This window comes from Mytilus edulis, chromosome 10 (genome assembly GCF_963676685.1).
Source record: "Mytilus edulis chromosome 10, xbMytEdul2.2, whole genome shotgun sequence".
NCBI lineage: Eukaryota > Metazoa > Mollusca > Bivalvia > Mytilida > Mytilidae > Mytilus > Mytilus edulis.
In genome coordinates this window covers 55067594-55086484 of record NC_092353.1, presented here as the reverse complement: position 1 = coordinate 55086484, position 18891 = coordinate 55067594, and the positions used below count along the sequence as shown (strand labels likewise).

The following is an 18891-nucleotide window of genomic DNA, read 5'->3' as shown; positions in this document are numbered from 1 at the left end:
AAAACATTTATGATTAAAAAATAATAATAATAACACCGGGTACTTATAATATAAACTTCTTATTGTTTTTGTTAAATAAATTCTCTATAAAAGACAATAAAATTTGTACAAAAAGTTTTAAAATATTGACTCCTATAAAATGGAACAAGACTGTTCAAAACAGTTTTAAGTTAAAAATGTGATATTAGGCAGTTTATGTAGATACCTCACATGTGTATAATATTCACATTTATACCTAGAACATATTCTATGCTGGTCTTAAATTATAGAAAATCTGTTAGATCAGTAGCGGATCCAGAACTTTTCCTAAGGAGGGGCCCGCTGACTGACCTAAGAGGGGGCCCGCTCCAGTCATGCTTCAATGATTCCCTATATATTCAACCAAATTTTTCCCACAAAAGGGGGGGCCCGGGCCCCCCAGGCCCCCCCCCTGGATCCGCCTATGTAGATCATGTACATTGTCTTAGGAAAGAGGAAATCTATTCTTTATCTTAAAACACCTAATAATCTTTTTCTCCTGTATATTTTGAAATTTAATTTATAAATTTAGATAATTATCTTTAAGTTTCTGACGGTGATTGACAAGTTTATCATTTCTTCATTTTGACGATATATCATCTTCATAAATCACAATAAGTAGAGGAAAAAAAAAATTGTTCATCTTCAATAATAAAATTTATTTTTCAACAACCAAAATATATTAAACTTTTGGCAGGTTTAGTTTATTAATTATAAAAACAACAGTCCACCTAAGACCTTAAGAAGTCAAGACATTTATATTTTCTTCAGAATGTAAGGCTCCTTATACCTCATAATGATTACAATCACATGACAACTGAAAAATAAGTCAGCAGACCTTTTTTGATGGTTATGAGCATGCCCAGTTACTACTTCCTGGAGTTGCACACAATTTTTTTCAAAAAAATGTCCATTAAAAACCTTATGGGGAAAAAAAGTACAGAAGCACTTGCAATTGGAAATATTGATCGTATAACATGAACTTTAATCAAAAATAAATATCTAAAAGGAGATTTCTAAATTCTAAATAAATGCTTAAGGGGAGATTACTGAACTTTAAATAAATGTCTAAGGGGAGATAACTAATTTAATAACGTCTATTCCAACCATGTTTTTTTTCTCAGAATGACAAGTATGATGAGTGATAGGAATTCTAAGGACACTTCAAAACAATTCACAATGAACCATGAAAATGATTAACTCAAGGATAAACAATAGTAGTACAGTTTTTATTATTCATTACATTATGATTAAAAAAACCACTTTTACACTTTAATATAAAATACTCATATTCTTTGGTATGCTTTAAGTTGTGACCATATTTACACTGCTAAGGCTATAACAGACTAACATTATTATTAAAATGTCTCTTATATTGCATCAATAAAGCCATAGTTTACACTGCCAAATAGGCAAGGTATTGGGAAGATTATGATAAAAATATTTTAGTAAAAAATTTGTATAATGCATGACATTAAACGATTCCGATTTTGTCTTTTTTCATTTATGACAATTAGAAGAAATGTCATCATAAAAAATTACATGTCCAACATTCAATATACATTTCCATTATTTAACCTAAAACAATAGCTCTAAATTCATGACATTTCTTAGACACATGACCTCAAATGAACAGATATCGGTTTTTTAAACTAAAAAAACCTGATGGTATGTTTGTTTTGTATGTTTAAGATAAAAATATAAATCAAATATATTTTTCAATAAAAATACTTAATTTTTGAAACTGATAAAAAAAAAAAAATTTGAAAAAATCCTCCCTTATTTTTAGAAAAGCTAAATAAAAATCTAATAGTGATTACAATATATTTCAATTAAAGTTCAAACACATAAAAATATTCAACTTTAAAATGTATCTGTTACATAAATTATAACAATTAAAACCAGAGCATGATTTTTTAAAAAGATATCTAATAAAAATATTTTACATTGAATATAAATTTTTAAGTGCTTATAAAGTCAGTTAAAGTGAAAATTAAAATTAAAGTAATACCAGATATGACAATCAATGTTCTTAAAATACTTGAAAATAAACTTAATGTAATACTGTTTTTGAATTATGGATTTACCCATTATACATATTCAAAAATTTGAGCTGGTGATATATTTGATACAGTCATACCAACTTTGTTACTCAAATAACTAGTAGGGCGTTTGTGTGTGTGTTCCCAATAAATTGTGACCTTTGACCTTTCAGTTGTAAACAACCAAAATACTGAATATTTGACCTTTTTGCACTTAAGGTACTGGAACAATGGGATTTTATTGTTATCAATAGTTTCTGCTCTAACTTGACCCCTCTCATGAAACCATGTTAATCCTAAACCAAATTTTCCAAAAGAGAATCTCTATCATTAAGTACTGGGTCCCTTTAATTAAAAGGTGGTTGAATATTATGTATAACTTCAATGTAGTTAATAATCCAATTATTTAAACATGATAATTTCCATTTATTAGAAAATTTAGTAAAGTTTTATCTAAATTAACCTCCATCTTTAGGTTTCTGCATTACCTATAGGGTAATTGAAAAAGATCAAGATGTTTTATTATAAGAAAACCTCCTGACTTTGGAAAACATCAGACAATTTAAAATAACATTTTCATTAAAAAAGTTTTGAAGAATTTTAAAAGGTTTTTCGTCACTGAGAAATCACATTTGTGTAGAAACTATATTGGTAACTTTTCCTTCTTCAAAAATTGTTATTGATTTTCTGCCATTCCGATTATGGTTCAGATGAGGTCACTCCTGATCTGATATCTTGAGATCAATGCAGGGCGATATTCCCCATAATGTTTGTGCATGACAATCTCTCAAATAGCATCCATGTTATAAATAAACATTAACAAATATTTACATCTGAGTGCAGCTTTTCATAGTTCAGAAAAGTTAACAATAGTAACACTACAATTAGCACATGGAATGATGTAACAGGATAGCCACTGTCAATTCACTGATCAGAATCTGAAGGATTCTGGGTAATTCTAAAGGATTCTGGGATATTTCATTGTTTGTACCCCAAAATGAAAATAATGTCACACCATTGGTTGAAATTCAATTGTTTAGGAGATTTTTAACCAATCACAACGTTTTGTTGCACTCTTTTGAAAATATTACCCAAAATGCATTAGACTCTGATACGATGAATTGCTGTAGCAGCACTTCTTAGCAAGCACTTGTATGTCTTTTTGATTGACTGACTGAACACAACCCTGTAGCATTCTGGACTTGATAAAGGCACTGTACGGTTAGTTGTGAACAGCACAAGTGTACTACCTCTTCGGTTGTTTGTCTCTGTGATTTAATATGGCACGCCATAACCGATATATAATACCACTTCTGAAGATAAAGAGATAGAACACATTATAAATTAAGAAAAACACATAAATGACATTAATTATACATCAGATCATCATCCGAATGATTTTTACAGTATGTTTTTATGTTATGTCTTGTCACCACTTTTTCAGGCTATATAAAGGGGGAGAGAAGAAAACTCACCATAACCCTAATCCAAACCCTTACCACAAATATGTTTTACCCCACTACACAATACATTCTAAATGTGCATGTCCAAGGTGCCTGCTTTTATATGTTATTCTTTTGTAGTTTTGTCAAAAATCAAATCATTGTTTTTTGTTTTTTATATCACATTTTGTAATATAAAGATATTTTTAGAGCAGACTAATTTAAAATCAGAAATTATTGCATGCAGTTATAACTGTGATTTTGGAGAATGGACAAAAATGTGAGATAAATAAATGTGATTTTTGGAAAATGTGCATACATATAATTGTATCTGATAACAGGATGCAACTTCTTACATGGGTTGGTATGGGTGTCTTTCGCCATCCTGGATTGTAAAAATCAGGGAATCTAAGGTCCAGATTTTCCATCAAGTAAGCAAAATTTGATGCAGGAATGCAGATAACTTATATGACTTGGCATTGAAAAGAATAAACTTATACGATTATAACTTATACATATTTATATTTTTACTAGTGTTGACTATTTTTGCTTGATTTTTAAATGTTTTTAAAATGACATTTTAAGGGGAGGTAACCCTGAATAGTGCATTTTCCAAAAATATACAGTTTTCTATTCGAATTGATGTTTGCATAGGTTGCACTTTGTAAATACATCTGTTTCACAAGCCAAGTCTCTGCATACAGTCACATTTCTCCCATTAGTTTAACCTCACAATAATTTCTGAATCAACAGTATACTGTATGGGTTTTGCTCATAGTTGAAGGCTGTATGGTGACCTATAGTTGCATTTATTAACATCAATTGGTCTCTTAGGGGCAGTTGTCTCACTAGCATTCATACCATATCTTCTATATAAAACTAACAAAGGGAACTAAGCATGAATTTTAAACTTAAAACATGACCTAAAGATACAAGTTTGAAAAGTTTGAGTAAACCTTCATATATGATATAGACAATTCACCGTTTCAGAATCTAATGCATTCTGGGTAATATTTCTAAAAGCGTACACCAAAACATGATTGATTTAAAACGTGATAAACAATAGAAATTCAACCAATGATGTAACATTATTTTCATTTTGATGTACGAACAATGAGATTACCCATAGTCCTCTAGATTCTGAAAAGGCCAATTACATTGAAACTTATATAATACAATTTACATTACCTTAGTTGTAATTTACTTAAGTCTTCCAATCTGACTAATTCAAGGAGATCTTCTAACAAATACTGTTCTCTGGAAATCTAAAAATGGAGATAAAATCCATAAGAAAATAATTATAAATATATAAATGTTGAGAGTGAACATAAATGTGGTCCCTTTCAATTTAGACAAAAATCATCTGAAAAGTGACATTAAAGTGGTATGGGTGTCTTTTGCCATCTTGAAATGTAAAAAACAGAGAATCTAAGGTGCAGATTTTCCATCAAGTTAGCAAAATTTGATGCAGGAATGCAGATAACTAATATGAATTGGCATTGAAAAGAATAAACTTATCAGATTATAACTTATGAATATTTATATTTTTACTAGTGTTGATTATTTTTGCTTGATTTTTAAATGTTTTTAAAATGACATTTTAAGGGGAGGTAACTCTGATTTGTGCAGTTTCTGAAGGAATCTACATGGAATTTTGCTATTTTTTATTTTAGCCGAAAAAAACCGCACAGTGACCCTATCTTTTCTTTTGATATTCTGAAAGCATTTTAAAAGCTATCTTCTTGTATTTTATTTAACAATTCTATCATTAAGTTTAGCTTCTAATCAGATACAGTAAAACCTGTATAAACCGGCCGGCTACGGGACTATGAAAAGGGGCCCGTTTGGACAGTGAGCCGGTTTATTCAGGTTTCCGTTTTGACCAGAAGTTAATGACTTGTGACGTCCGACATTTTGCTTGTAAAAGTTCTCTCTGATTGTAAGTTATATCTGATAAAATTAAAATACTTTCACTTCGTTTTTCATTGTTTGCATTTGCATCATAATGTTCGCGTTGTTTGGATTGTAAGACGAGAGTTTCGATTTACTCCCATGATCAATAATTTGAAATGTTGGAATGGCTGATTAAAAAGCCAGAATATTATCAAACGTAATTTCATCACTTTCGAAAGGTTGTCGTACAGTGTACAATATCCATTGATTGTTGTCATCCGGGTGTTTTTCATTATCAAGGTCATTTGTTTAGGGGTTCACAACAGGGAACCCAGGATTTCAAAATCACGATGTGAATTTCTTACTCCGCGATTTTAATTTGTTTATCCAAGTTAAAACGTAAGTTCAATCCGAGATTTATTCGGTGTTTCTTTTCGTTTAATTGACACGTTTATAATGTTTTAATGAATAATACGCTCACTACTGTTCGATTGTAGGTTCACAGTTTGACACCTGACTAATTGATTATCACGAAAAGCCATATTGTATAAACAAATATGTTTTGATTGCATATCGATCATTGAAATTAATTAGACAAACAGGTTTTGACAGGTAATAATTAATGTAATTAAGAGTATTGGGATTTCATAATTAGACCGGAATTCGGAATACACAGGGTCCGGTTTACAAAGGGTATTTTAACAAAGACTTTGAATGGAAAAATACGGGACTTTCATTTTCGGCCGGAATGGACAGGAAACCGGTTTATTCAGGTTCCGGTTTAATCAGGTTTGACTGTAATGGGTTTTTTCCTGTATAATCCATACAAAATGTGTCATTTTGTCACGGCCTGTAGCTTGAAAAAATGCGCCCTGACCTATCATCTTATTATATTTTTGAACATATATTAATAAATACTACGTTTTGGCAAAGTATGAACAAATTCTATCATTTTTAATTTAGACACCCATACCACCTCAAAGGGCATAATTGATTGATTTATCATAGTTAAGCTGGAATTTGAACATTTTTAATGAACAAATCAGTCCAAATCTTTTACAACAATCAATTGAATCGAATAAATGGCTGAAATCAGCCCTTACAGTACCTTATCCTTTGTAAGTACCATCAATTGACTTCCTAATTACCTTATAAAACTGGTACATTTGTAATATGGCTATACCTATGTGGCTGTTCAAATTTAGGAATATTGTTACATCTGACCACTAAGGATCATTGGTAATATGTTAGTCATACATCTAAATAATTTAATATTTTACCACATCAATTGTTTCCTGATCAAATTGTTTTTCTTTTAACCAGGCAGCTAGTTCTTCATCAGGTGGCTCATGGATATCTGGTACTATAAAATGAAACAAGATATCTGGTACTATAAAATGAAACAAGATATCTGGAACATTAAAATGAAACAAGATATCTGGTACTATAAAATGAAACAAGATATCTGATACTATAAAATGAAAACAAGATATCTGGTTCTATGAAATGAAACAAGATATCTGGTACATCAAAATGAAAACAAGATATCTGGTACGTTAAAATGAAAACCAGATATCTGGTACTATAAAATGAAAACAAGATATCTGGTACTATAAAATGACAACAAGACATTTGGTACTTAAAACGAAACAAGATTTCTGGTACTATAAAATGAAACAAGATATCTGGTACTATAAAATGAATCAAGATATCTGGTACTATAAAATGAAACAAGATATATGGTACTATAAAATGAAACAAGATATCTGGTACTATAAAATGAAACAAGATATATGGTACTATAAAATGAAACAAAATTAATGTTATCACAAACATGCTTTACATTTTTCGAAATGATGATTTTTTTCTCAATTCAAAAAAAGCTACAAGTTCCTAAATCTATGTACACAGGTTTTAATGGTGTGGCTTGGTTGTACACAAGACTAAAATTTATTTTTAATAAAGTAGCAACACTTTTATCAGGATTTGATCTTTTAGCTGTTGTGAAACACAATAAGGATTTAAAGTTATAATATTTATTAAAATCGGACAAGAAATTACCTTTTTGACCACCAAATTTTTTTTTTAATTTAAAACACTTTTGACAAATACAGTAGTTATAGTTTTTCTCAATGTGATAATCACTTTTGACCTCTGACAGTACAAAATATAATTACCTCTATTTTTGATAGGAGACCCAGGTGAGACAGCAGACGTGGCTATAAAGGACTGTAATAATTCCATCTGGACCTTTTTATCATCTAAAGACCTCCTTAATAAATTTCCATATGACTGATTTATTTGGACTAACTGCTGTAACAGTCTAAAACAGATATTATTTCTATAAAATACCATTGAGTATGTGCATTATTCCATTGTAATTCTTGAAACAATGGTAAAATGAGGTATCATTACTTTTCAATACTGTGGATTCATTATTATTCGTTAGATACCAATTTTCGTGGGTTTCGTTGGTACAGGTGAATTACGAATTTTAAAGTTCAACGTAATACAAATTTATAATAGGTTTTGTTTGCAGAGGTTGTAAAACCACGAAATAAAATATCCACGAAAATGGAAGTTTTCCTCAATCCACGAAAATTGATACCCACGAAAATAAATGAATCCACAATAGTTGTTTTTTAACTATTCAATGAGAAGCTTAAAACATCCATGTTTTTTACGTAAATTCGTAAACAGAACTATTCCTTAAAATATGTTGTATTTTATTGCATTGTATTGTATTCAATTGTATCATTATTTTTTTTGTAGTACTTGACCCTTATGGGTGTAATTTTGCAATAAAGATTATATTAAAAATAGAAACTGTATAAAGCTATGTACTGTGTAGGCAGTCATGTTTTCAAATCCTTACTAAAATCTAAAATTTAACGATTTTTTCCAATGAATATTTAGAATTTAATAACTGAACCAGTCTTCAACCAAAAATGTTTTTTTTTTTTCTCATAGGGTTTAACACAGATCGCAAGATTAGTTGGGGTTGAAGGATTTCACAACCAACAATTTGCTAAGTACCAACAAAATTTGTGTATTTCGTAATAACAGTGAGGACCAGAAGTTTTTCATCAGGGACCACTAGATATAAAAAGATTTTGAGAACTCTGGTTCAATATTTAATGTTTTTTTGTACCTCATATTGTCCTCCTCTAAATTATCAATCTGAGTATGTAATTCAGCAGACGCAGAGTTTCTGTAAGCATGCTGTATAGATTTAATGGAATTAGTTGAGGGAACACCTGATTCTTGTTCATCTTCTTTCATCCCAGCCAAATTGGCACCAAGCTCTGAAAATATAAGAATGCTATATTGTACATACCAGTATGTAATTTTAATTGTTTTGATCTCAATTGAGGCAAAACTTCATATGAATTCAATTTTCCCTTACAGCCAATATACTTGAGTGTGATCTTCATACAGGATGATAAGACATGCTACTGGAAAAGGTAACTTTTCCCTGCTTGAGAATATGTGAATAGGTGGGGGTAACTTTCAGAAATATATAATACGGTCAGAAAATATCCAATTATTTGTATATGAAATGCAGAAAGTCTCTCCACAAGTAAACATTACATACAGAACTTTAGCCCTAAATATTCCACTTTTACAACACACCACTCGAATCCCAACCAATATATGAAAAGGTATATTTTTTCAAAGCAATATATGAAAAGGTATACATTTTTAAGATCTAAATTATATGAAATAGGTGGGGTAACAGAATCCTAGCAACACCCCTATCAATTAAGTATTGAAGTTGATCCGAGGTTAAAACAATCCTCTAATTAGTGTACAGATTGATTTTAACCTACCTGGTGATAGGATCATTATAGCTTCTTGCACAGTGGCCCTGAGTAGATTATCAATAGCAAACATCCAATGAGGCTGTATTGAGTTTTACTTACCTGGTGATAGGATCATTATAGCTTCTTGTACAGCAGCCCTGAGTAGATTATCAATAGCAAACATCCAATGAGGCTGTATTGAGTTTTACCTACCTGGTGATAGGATCATTATAGCTTCTTGTACAGTGGCCCTGAGTAGATTATCAATAGCAAACATCCAATGAGGCTGTATTGAGTTTTACCTACCTGGTGATAGGATCATTATAGCTTCTTTAACAGTGGCCCTGAGTAGATTATCAATAGCAAACATCCAATGAGGCTGTATTGAGTTTTACTCACCTGGTGATAGGATCATTATAGCTTCTTGTACAGTGGCCCTGAGTAGATTATCAATAGCAAACATCCAATGAGGCTGTATTGAGTTTTACTTACCTGGTGATAGGATCATTATAGCTTCTTGTACAGTGGCCCTGAGTAGATTATCAATAGCAAACATCCAATGAGGCTGTATTGAGTTTTACCTACCTGGTGATAGGATCATTATTGCTTCTTGTACAGTGGCCCTGAGTAGATTATCAATAGCAAACATCCAATGAGGCTGTATTGAGTTTTACTCACCTGGTGATAGGATCATTATAGCTTCTTACACAGCGGCCCTGAGTAGATTATCAATAGCAAACATCCAATGAGGCTGTATTGAGTTTCACTCACCTGGTGATAGGATCATTATAGCTTCTTGCACAGCGGCCCTGAGTAGATTATCATTAGCAAACATCCAATGAGGCTGTATTGAGTTTTACCTACCTGGTGATAGGATCATTATAGCTTCTTGCACAGTGGCCCTGAGTAGATTATCAATAGCAAACATCCAATGAGGCTGTATTGAGTTTTACTCACCTGGTGATAGGATCATTATAGCTTCTTGCACAGCGGCCCTGAGTAGATTATCAATAGCAAACATCCAATGAGGCTGTATTGAGTTTTACTCACCTGGTGATAAGATCATTATAGCTTCTTGCACAGCAGCCCTGAGTAGATTATCAATAGCAAACCTCCAATGAGGCTGTATTGAGTTTTACTCACCTGGTGATAGGATCATTATAGCTTCTTGCACAGCGGTCCTGAGAAGATTATCAATAGCAAACATCCAATGAGGCTGTATTGAGTTTTACTCACCTGGTGATAGGATCATTATAGCTTCTTGCACAGCGGCCCTGAGTAGATTATCAATAGCAAACATCCAATGAGGCTGTATTGAGTTTTACTCACCTGGTGATAGGATCATATAGCTTCTTGTACAGCGGCCCTGAGTAGTTTATCAATAGCAAACATCCAATGAGGCTGTATTGATTTTTACCTACCTGGTGATAGGATCATTATAGCTTCTTGTACAGCGGCCCTGAGTAGATTATCAATAACAAACATCCAATGAGGCTGTATTGATTTTTACCTACCTGGTGATAGGATCATTATAGCTTCTTGTACAGCGGCCCTGAGTAGATTATCAATAGCAAACATCCAATGAGGCTGTACTGAGTTTTACTCACCTGGTGATAGGATCATTATAGCTTCTTGAACAGCGGCCCTGAGTAGATTATCAATAGCAAACATCCAATGAGGCTGTATTGATTTTTACCTACCTGGTGATAGGATCATTATAGCTTCTTGTACAGCGGCCCTGAGTAGATTATCAATAGCAAACATCCAATGAGGCTGTATTGAGTTTTACCTACCTGGTGATAGGATCATTATAGCTTCTTGCACAGCAGCCCTGAGTAGATTATCAATAGCAAACATCCAATGAGGCTGTATTGAGTTTTACCTACCTGGTGATAGGATCATTATAGCTTCTTGTACAGCGGCCCGGAGTAGATTATCAATAGCAAACATCCAATGAGGCTGTATTGAGTTTTACCTACCTGGTGATAGGATCATTATAGCTTCTTGCACAGTGGCCCTGAGTAGATTATCAATAGCAAACATCCAATGAGGCTGTATTGAGTTTTACTCACCTGGTGATAAGATCATTATAGCTTCTTGTACAGCGGCCCTGAGTAGATGATCAATAGCAAACATCCAATGAGGCTGTATTGAGTTTTACCTACCTGGTGATAGGATCATTATAGCTTCTTGTACAGCGGCCCTGAGTAGATTGTCAATAGCAAACATCCAATGAGGCTGTATTGAGTTTTACTCTCCTGGTGATAGGATCATTATAGCTTCTTGTACAGCGGCCCTGAGTAGATTATCAATAGCAAACATCCAACAAACATCCAATGAGGCTGTATTGAGTTTTACTCACCTGGTGATAGGATCATTATAGCTTCTTGCACAGTGGCCCTGAGTAGATTATCAATAGCAAACATCCAATGAGGCTGTATTGAGTTTTACTCACCTGGTGATAGGATCATTATAGCTTCTTGTACAGCGGCCCTGAGTAGATTATCAATAGCAAACATTCAATGACGCTGTATTGAGTTTTACTCACCTGGTGATAGGATCATTATAGCTTCTTGCACAGCGGCCCTGAGTAGATTATCAATAGCAAACATCCAATGAGGCTGTATTGAGTTTTACCTACCTGGTGATAGGATCATTATAGCTTCTTGTACAGTGGCCCCGAGTAGATTATCAATAGCAAACATCCAATGAGGCTGTATTTAGTTTTACTCACCTGGTGATAGGATCATTATAGCTTCTTGCACAGCGGCCTGAGTAGATTATCAATAGCAAACATCCAATGAGGCTGTATTGAGTTTTACTCACCTGGTGATAGGATCATTATAGCTTCTTGTACAGCAGCCCTGTGTAGATTATCAATAGCAAACATCCAATGAGGCTGTATTGAGTTTTACTCACCTGGTGATAGGATCATTATAGCTTCTTGTTCAGCGGCCCTGAGTAGATTGTCAATAGCAAACATCCAATGAGGCTGTATTGAGTTTTACTCACCTGGTGATAGGATCATTATAGCTTCTTGTACAGCGACCCTGAGTAGATTATCAATATCAAACATCCAATGAGGCTGTATTGAGTTTTTCTCACCTGGTGATAGGATCATTATAGCTTCTTGTACAGCGGCCCTGAGTAGATTATCAATAGCAAACATCCAATGAGGCTGTATTGAGTTTTACTTACCTGGTGATAGGATCATTATAGCTTCTTGTACAGCGGCCCGGAGTAGATTATCAATAGCAAACATCCAATGAGGCTGTATTGAGTTTTACTCACCTGGTGATAGGATCATTATAGCTTCTTGTACAGCGGCCCTGAGTAGATTATCAATAGCAAACATCCAATGAGGCTGTATTGAGTTTTACCTACCTGGTGATAGGATCATTATAGCTTCTTGTACAGCGGCCCTGAGTAGATTATCAATAGCAAACATCCAATGACGCTGTATTGAGTTTTACTCACCTGGTGATAGGATCATTATAGCTTCTTGTACAGCGGCCCTGAGTAGATTATCAATAGCAAACATCCAATGAGGCTGTATTGAGTTTTACTCACCTGGTGATAGGATCATTATAGCTTCTTGCACAGCAGCCCTGAGTAGATTATCAATAGCAAACATCCAATGAGGCTGTATTTAGTTTTACTCACCTGGTGATAGGATCATTATAGCTTCTTGCACAGCGGCCTGAGTAGATTATCAATAGCAAACATCCAATGAGGCTGCATACCTGTCAACTGACCCGGATTCTGCGGGTGTGACCCGAGATTTTCACAATTCTGAGGGATCACCCGGATCACCCGCTGGGTCATTGAAATAACCCGGAAATTCCGAAAATGACCCGATTTCACCCGTATTTCTTAGCCTTGAGATTGATTTTCATAAGGAATATTCCTTTGAAATACCGGCAAATTCGTAATTCTTCCTTGAACATGCAGTTCATCTAGCTATGTAAACTGTCAAATTAAGTGACCCATTAAGTGCATGGCTTCACTTGACAGCTTTGGTGTCAAACACACTGTTAATTAACACCAATTACCTTAGCTTTAGGTCGTAAATAAATTGTCCTGTTGTTTTACAAAGATATTTCAACTAAGAGTTACTTCCCCTTATTTGTCACCATTCATAAATTATTCCTTATATTTACGTTTTATGGGTGAAAAAGATTAAATCATAATAATATAAATTCAAATACATATTGAAAAATAACTTTTCATTATTTTTATACCTTTATACAATTTTTTTTTTAAAAGTTGAAAATTATTTTTTACATTTATACTTCCTTTAACTGTATTACTATATTTTATCATAGTCTAATTTCCTTGTCAATTGACAGGTAAAAGTTCATACATGTAATACCTCTACATGGTATGTTTAAAATAGTCTCATTTAAAAATTACATTTGAAAAATATATTTAAGATGATGACAAAAAGAAAAGGACATAAGAGTGTGATACATAAGTTTATAAAAATCTTTAAAAGTGTAATGAAATAATAATAAATAAGATTTAAAATGACTTAACCAAGTGAACATGCATTGATGGTTTGGTATCTTTGATATACATTATAAGAAAATGTACCATAAATACTGAAATTCAGCTCGAAAAAGTTCGTACGCGTTATGACCTGAGATTTGATTCTTCAATGCAGGTCATGACCTGCATTTTCATCGTCACAGGTTGACAGGTATGAGGCTGTATTGAGTTTTACTCACCTGGTGATAGGATCATTATAGCTTCTTGTACAGCGGCCCTGAGTAGATTATCAATAGCAAACATCCAATGAGGCTGTATTGAGTTTTACTCACCTGGTGATAGGATCATTATAGCTTCTTGCACAGCAGCCCTGAGTAGATTATCAATAGCAAACATCCAATGATGCTGTATTGATTTTTACTCACCTGGTGATAGGATCATTATAGCTTCTTGTACAGCGGCCCGGAGTAGATTATCAATAGCAAACATCCAATGAGGCTGTATTGAGTTTTACTCACCTGGTGATAAGATCATTATAGCTTCTTGCACAGCGGCCCTGAGTAGATTATCAATAGCAAACATCCAATGAGGCTGTATTGAGTTTTACTCACCTGGTGATAGGATCATTATAGCTTCTTGTACAGCAGCCCTGTGTAGATTATCAATAACAAACATCCAATGAGGCTGTATTGAGTTTTACTCACCTGGTGATAGGATCATTATAGCTTCTTGTACAGCGGCCCTGAGTAGATTATCAATAGCAAACATCCAACAAGGCTGTATTGAGTTTTACTCACCTGGTGATAGGATCATTATAGTTTCTTGTACAGCGGCCCTGAGTAGATTTTCAATAACAAACATCCAAAAGGCTGTATTGAGTTTTACTCACCTGGTGATAGGATCATTATAGCTTCTTGTACAGCGGCCCTGAGTAGATTATCAATAGCAAACATCCAATGAGGCTGTATTGAGTTTTACTCACCTGGTGATAGGATCATTATAGCTTCTTGCACAGCAGCCCTGAGTAGATTATCAATAGCAAACATCCAATGATGCTGTATTGATTTTTACTCACCTGGTGATAGGATCATTATAGCTTCTTGTACAGCGGCCCGGAGTAGATTATCAATAGCAAACATCCAATGAGGCTGTATTGAGTTTTACTCACCTGGTGATAAGATCATTATAGCTTCTTGTACAGCGGCCCGGAGTAGATTATCAATAGCAAACATCCAATGAGGCTGTATTGAGTTTTACTCACCTGGTGATAAGATCATTATAGCTTCTTGCACAGCGGCCCTGAGTAGATTATCAATAGCAAACATCCAATGAGGCTGTATTGAGTTTTACTCACCTGGTGATAGGATCATTATAGCTTCTTGTACAGCGGCCCTGAGTAGATTATCAATAACAAACATCCAATGAGGCTGTATTGAGTTTTACTCACCTGGTGATAGGATCATTATAGCCTCTTGTACAGCGGCCCTGAGTAGATTATCAATAGCAAACATCCAATGAGGCTGTATTGAGTGTGTCTTTAGGTTCATACTGACCTACAAATAAATAAACAATTGACAGATATCAGTCTTCATGATTCACCACAAGCTCAAGGCCCAGGTTAGTATAAGTATTGTCTGATCAGTAAAATTTACTGAAAATAGGCCTAGCAAGCCATATGAATTTAAACATTTTATGAGCCTAATTCTCAATCCAGTAAGTAAAAACATTAACACTTTTTAGCCAGTTAATGCATTATAAAACCTGCATAAATAATTTCTCCATATTTAATACATTGAAGAAGTTTTAGATATTTATTTCCCATAATGCACTTACAGCTTCCTGAAAGACATACAAGGCCAGCTGAAGCTCTGTCATTGCTGTAGGATCATATTCAAAACCTGTCCGTAATCTAGCTGTTGGATAAAAGAAAGAGTAAAGGATAAGTCAAACAACACAAAGCATATATGGAATTTAAAATAAAACTGGTTTACACCAAATACTATATAAACAGGGCACCAGTCTTAACTAAATAATTGTATCAAAAACATGTATTTATCCTTTGTGGACTTACACCTGTCTGCTCTAATGAAGTCTATATGTATTTCAACTATTTAGTGTTATCAATGGGATCAAAAATATGTTGTAAATAAAAAAAAAATCTACGTTTATTTATAACAACAAATATAAAGCGCTGACAGCAGTGTTATTGATCATACAGCATATTCAGATTGTTTGATATTAACAATATTTTCTTTCAACATCCTAGGATTCAAAAAATTTTATGAAGCCATGATTCCTAGAATGAACTGTACAAAGATATACTAACTTAGTAACAAATTTACCTATAGTGTCTTTAATTGAATTTGTGCTGTTATCCTGTATATAATTCCTTAGACTGCTGGCTAATTGTTTCAAATGCTCCTGTAAATCAGACAAACACATGTACATGAGCAATGCATTCAATTAAATAAAATAATAGGGAATTACATATTGATACTTAATCCATGGATCTTATAAATAAAACTGAAATATTTTTTTTCAGGAGGGAGTAAATGAAATCTTAAAATTCATAATGATGTGATTCTTTTCAAATCTTAAAAACATGCCATATACAGGTTGACCTAAAGTTCTCAGTTCACTGTATACTTAAAAATATTTCACAATGTGAGTGGGGTATGGTGTCCTATTGTGGAATATTCTTGTTGTTGTTTTTTTCAAATAGTTTTGATTTACACAATATATGCAATACAAAATTTAATGAAAACATTTGTTTTTAAAATTTAACTTTTGTCAGTATATTTATAATAATATTCAGTTTATCAGCAATAGACCCTATGTGATGATACATTAGTCAAACTTGCAAGTCAAGAGCCTCTGGCCTTTGTTAGTCTTGTAAGATTTTTAATTTTAGTTTCTTGTGTATAATTCAGAGTTTAGTATGACGTCCATTATCACTGAACTATTACATATTTGTTTAGGAACCAGCTGAAGTACACTTCTGGGTGCGGGAGTTTCTTGCTGCATTGAAGACTCATTGATGGCCTTTGGATGTTGTCTGCTCTATGGTCGGGTAGTTGTCTCTTTGACACATTGCCCATTTCCATTCTCATTTTTATTGCAGTAAAAGGTCATAAGTGGACAACTGAACTTATGTGATAGATGAAAATGAGTGAACTGCTGGACCTAAAAAGTGAGCTAATTATTCCTTTCATTTTTAAACCTTAGGGCTATGCAAAAGACCTTTCAACAGAGGTGTAATTGTATCTTATGTATTTCACCATTAAAGCATTTACTAATGATGCTCTATCACCTATCACCAAAGCTTTAATACATATTAGCTCATTTATTTAGAAAAAAAAACTTTATGCTTTTCTTACTTGCAATCGTCCTGAATATGCATGAAATATTTGCCACTGGACGTTAAACAACCAACAATCAATCTTACTTGCAAAAAGGAAACAATATATACAGATTCAAATAAAAAAGAAGTTCCAAAGCCCTACATTAGGTACAGATCTATATACTTTATTTCAATAATCTGAAATTCATTAAAAACTTCAATACAAAAAAAACAAATATCTGATGCTGACATACATAGCATGCAAAAAAAATTGATACAAGAGACTCCTTTAAGCTTTTATGGCTCTCCTGAAAACTCATCAAGCCAATAACAATTTAGAAAAGAGGGTAAACAATCAGGGCTGTCAGTGTAAATAAAAGACCTTGGTTTTGACATGAATGCAGAAAGAAAATCAAACAAAATAAAAAATAATGTGATGAGGTATGATTGCCAATGAAAGAATTATCTACCAAAGTTAAAATGACATGGACGTAAGCAATTGTAGGTCACTGTGTGTAAAGGCCTTCAACAATGAGAAAAAGCCAGACCATACTGTCAGCTACAAACTCCCAGACATGAAAATGTGAAACAATTCAAATGCTAAAAATAACAACCTTATTTATACAATGAAATTTACAAAAATATATCATTCACATCATACATTGAATATTTTTTCTGAATTTGAATTCTTTGATTAGTTATTCTATAATTGTCATGCTTTTATAACCATAGCCCCTCATGCTTTTTTTTTAGGGGGGATCTTTTTTTGTTTCGTTGAGTTTAGTTTAACTTATTTTGTGCTTTAAAGAAAAGATTTTATGAACTTCCAATAGATCATATGTAACAGGTTTACAGTTTTGTGGTTACTTTATAGGCCAACCACACCAATTTTTCACTATAAAGTATAAATTAAAAAAAAATTAATAAAGCTATTCATCGTTTAAATTTCATACTTTAAAAATACATTTACCTTAACCTTAAACTGATATTACATGTTATTAAAATACCAAATGAAACAACTATGGAAACGCTACTTCTATCACAATTCGGATGTAAAATAATTTGAAAAATTCCACAATGATTTTGTTTTTCCATTCATTTATTTTTGAATTTAATCATTTCCAGTAACTTTGTATAGAAAAAGGCATCCCAATTAATAAGCTCTGCCTTTTTTTTCTCTCCAGATTACACAAATAAAATTCCATACTATTTATCAAGCAAGGCATGTTAATTTACCAGTTTCATGATACGCATCTGAAATATTACTCAAAATTATGAAATTTGAATGCAGTTTTTTTGACATAAGTGTATAATAAGGGCATACCCCAAAACCCAAATACATTCTGTATATAGACACAAATACCAATGTAGGAAATATATTGCTTTACCGCGGTAATGTGTAATAAAAAGTAAACTGTTGGGCTACTGCTCACTTTTATTACCCCTGCTTTAAAAATAATCAGTAAACAGGAAGTTTCGAAACTGCTATATACAGTTAATATAACTAGAGGCTCTAAAGAGCCTGTGTCGCTCACCTTGGTATATGTGAATATTAAACAAAGGAAGCAGATGGATTCATGACAAAATTGTGTTTTGGTGATGGTGATGTGTTTGTACATCTTACTTTACTGAACATTCTTGCTGCTTACAATTATCTCTATCTATAATGATCTTGGCAAAGTAGTTTCAGTGGAAAATGTTAGTAAAAATTTACAAATTTTATGAAAATTGTTAAAAATTGACTATAAAGGACAATAACTCCTTAGGGGGTCAATTGACCATTTTGGTCATGTTTACTTATTTTTAGGTCTTACTTTGCTGTTTACAGTTTATCTCTATCTATAATAATATTCAAGATAATAACA

General features: G+C 33.0%; 1 protein-coding gene across 1 annotated transcript in view; it reads right to left on the bottom strand.

Moving 5' to 3' along the window:
* Nucleotides 1–1226: 1226 nt before the first annotated feature.
* LOC139492165 (mitogen-activated protein kinase kinase kinase 15-like) overlaps nucleotides 1227–18891 on the bottom strand; it is a 97870-nt gene continuing 80205 nt past the window's right edge. The window contains exons 34-41 of the mRNA XM_071280317.1: nucleotides 16029–16107; nucleotides 15520–15599; nucleotides 15134–15239; nucleotides 8547–8700; nucleotides 7573–7718; nucleotides 6676–6758; nucleotides 4691–4767; nucleotides 1227–3373 (exon numbers count right to left, since the gene is read on the bottom strand). Coding sequence (XP_071136418.1) covers nucleotides 3307–3373; nucleotides 4691–4767; nucleotides 6676–6758; nucleotides 7573–7718; nucleotides 8547–8700; nucleotides 15134–15239; nucleotides 15520–15599; nucleotides 16029–16107 — 792 coding nt within the window. The 3' untranslated portion in view covers nucleotides 1227–3306. The remainder of the gene's footprint in view (nucleotides 3374–4690; nucleotides 4768–6675; nucleotides 6759–7572; nucleotides 7719–8546; nucleotides 8701–15133; nucleotides 15240–15519; nucleotides 15600–16028; nucleotides 16108–18891) is intronic.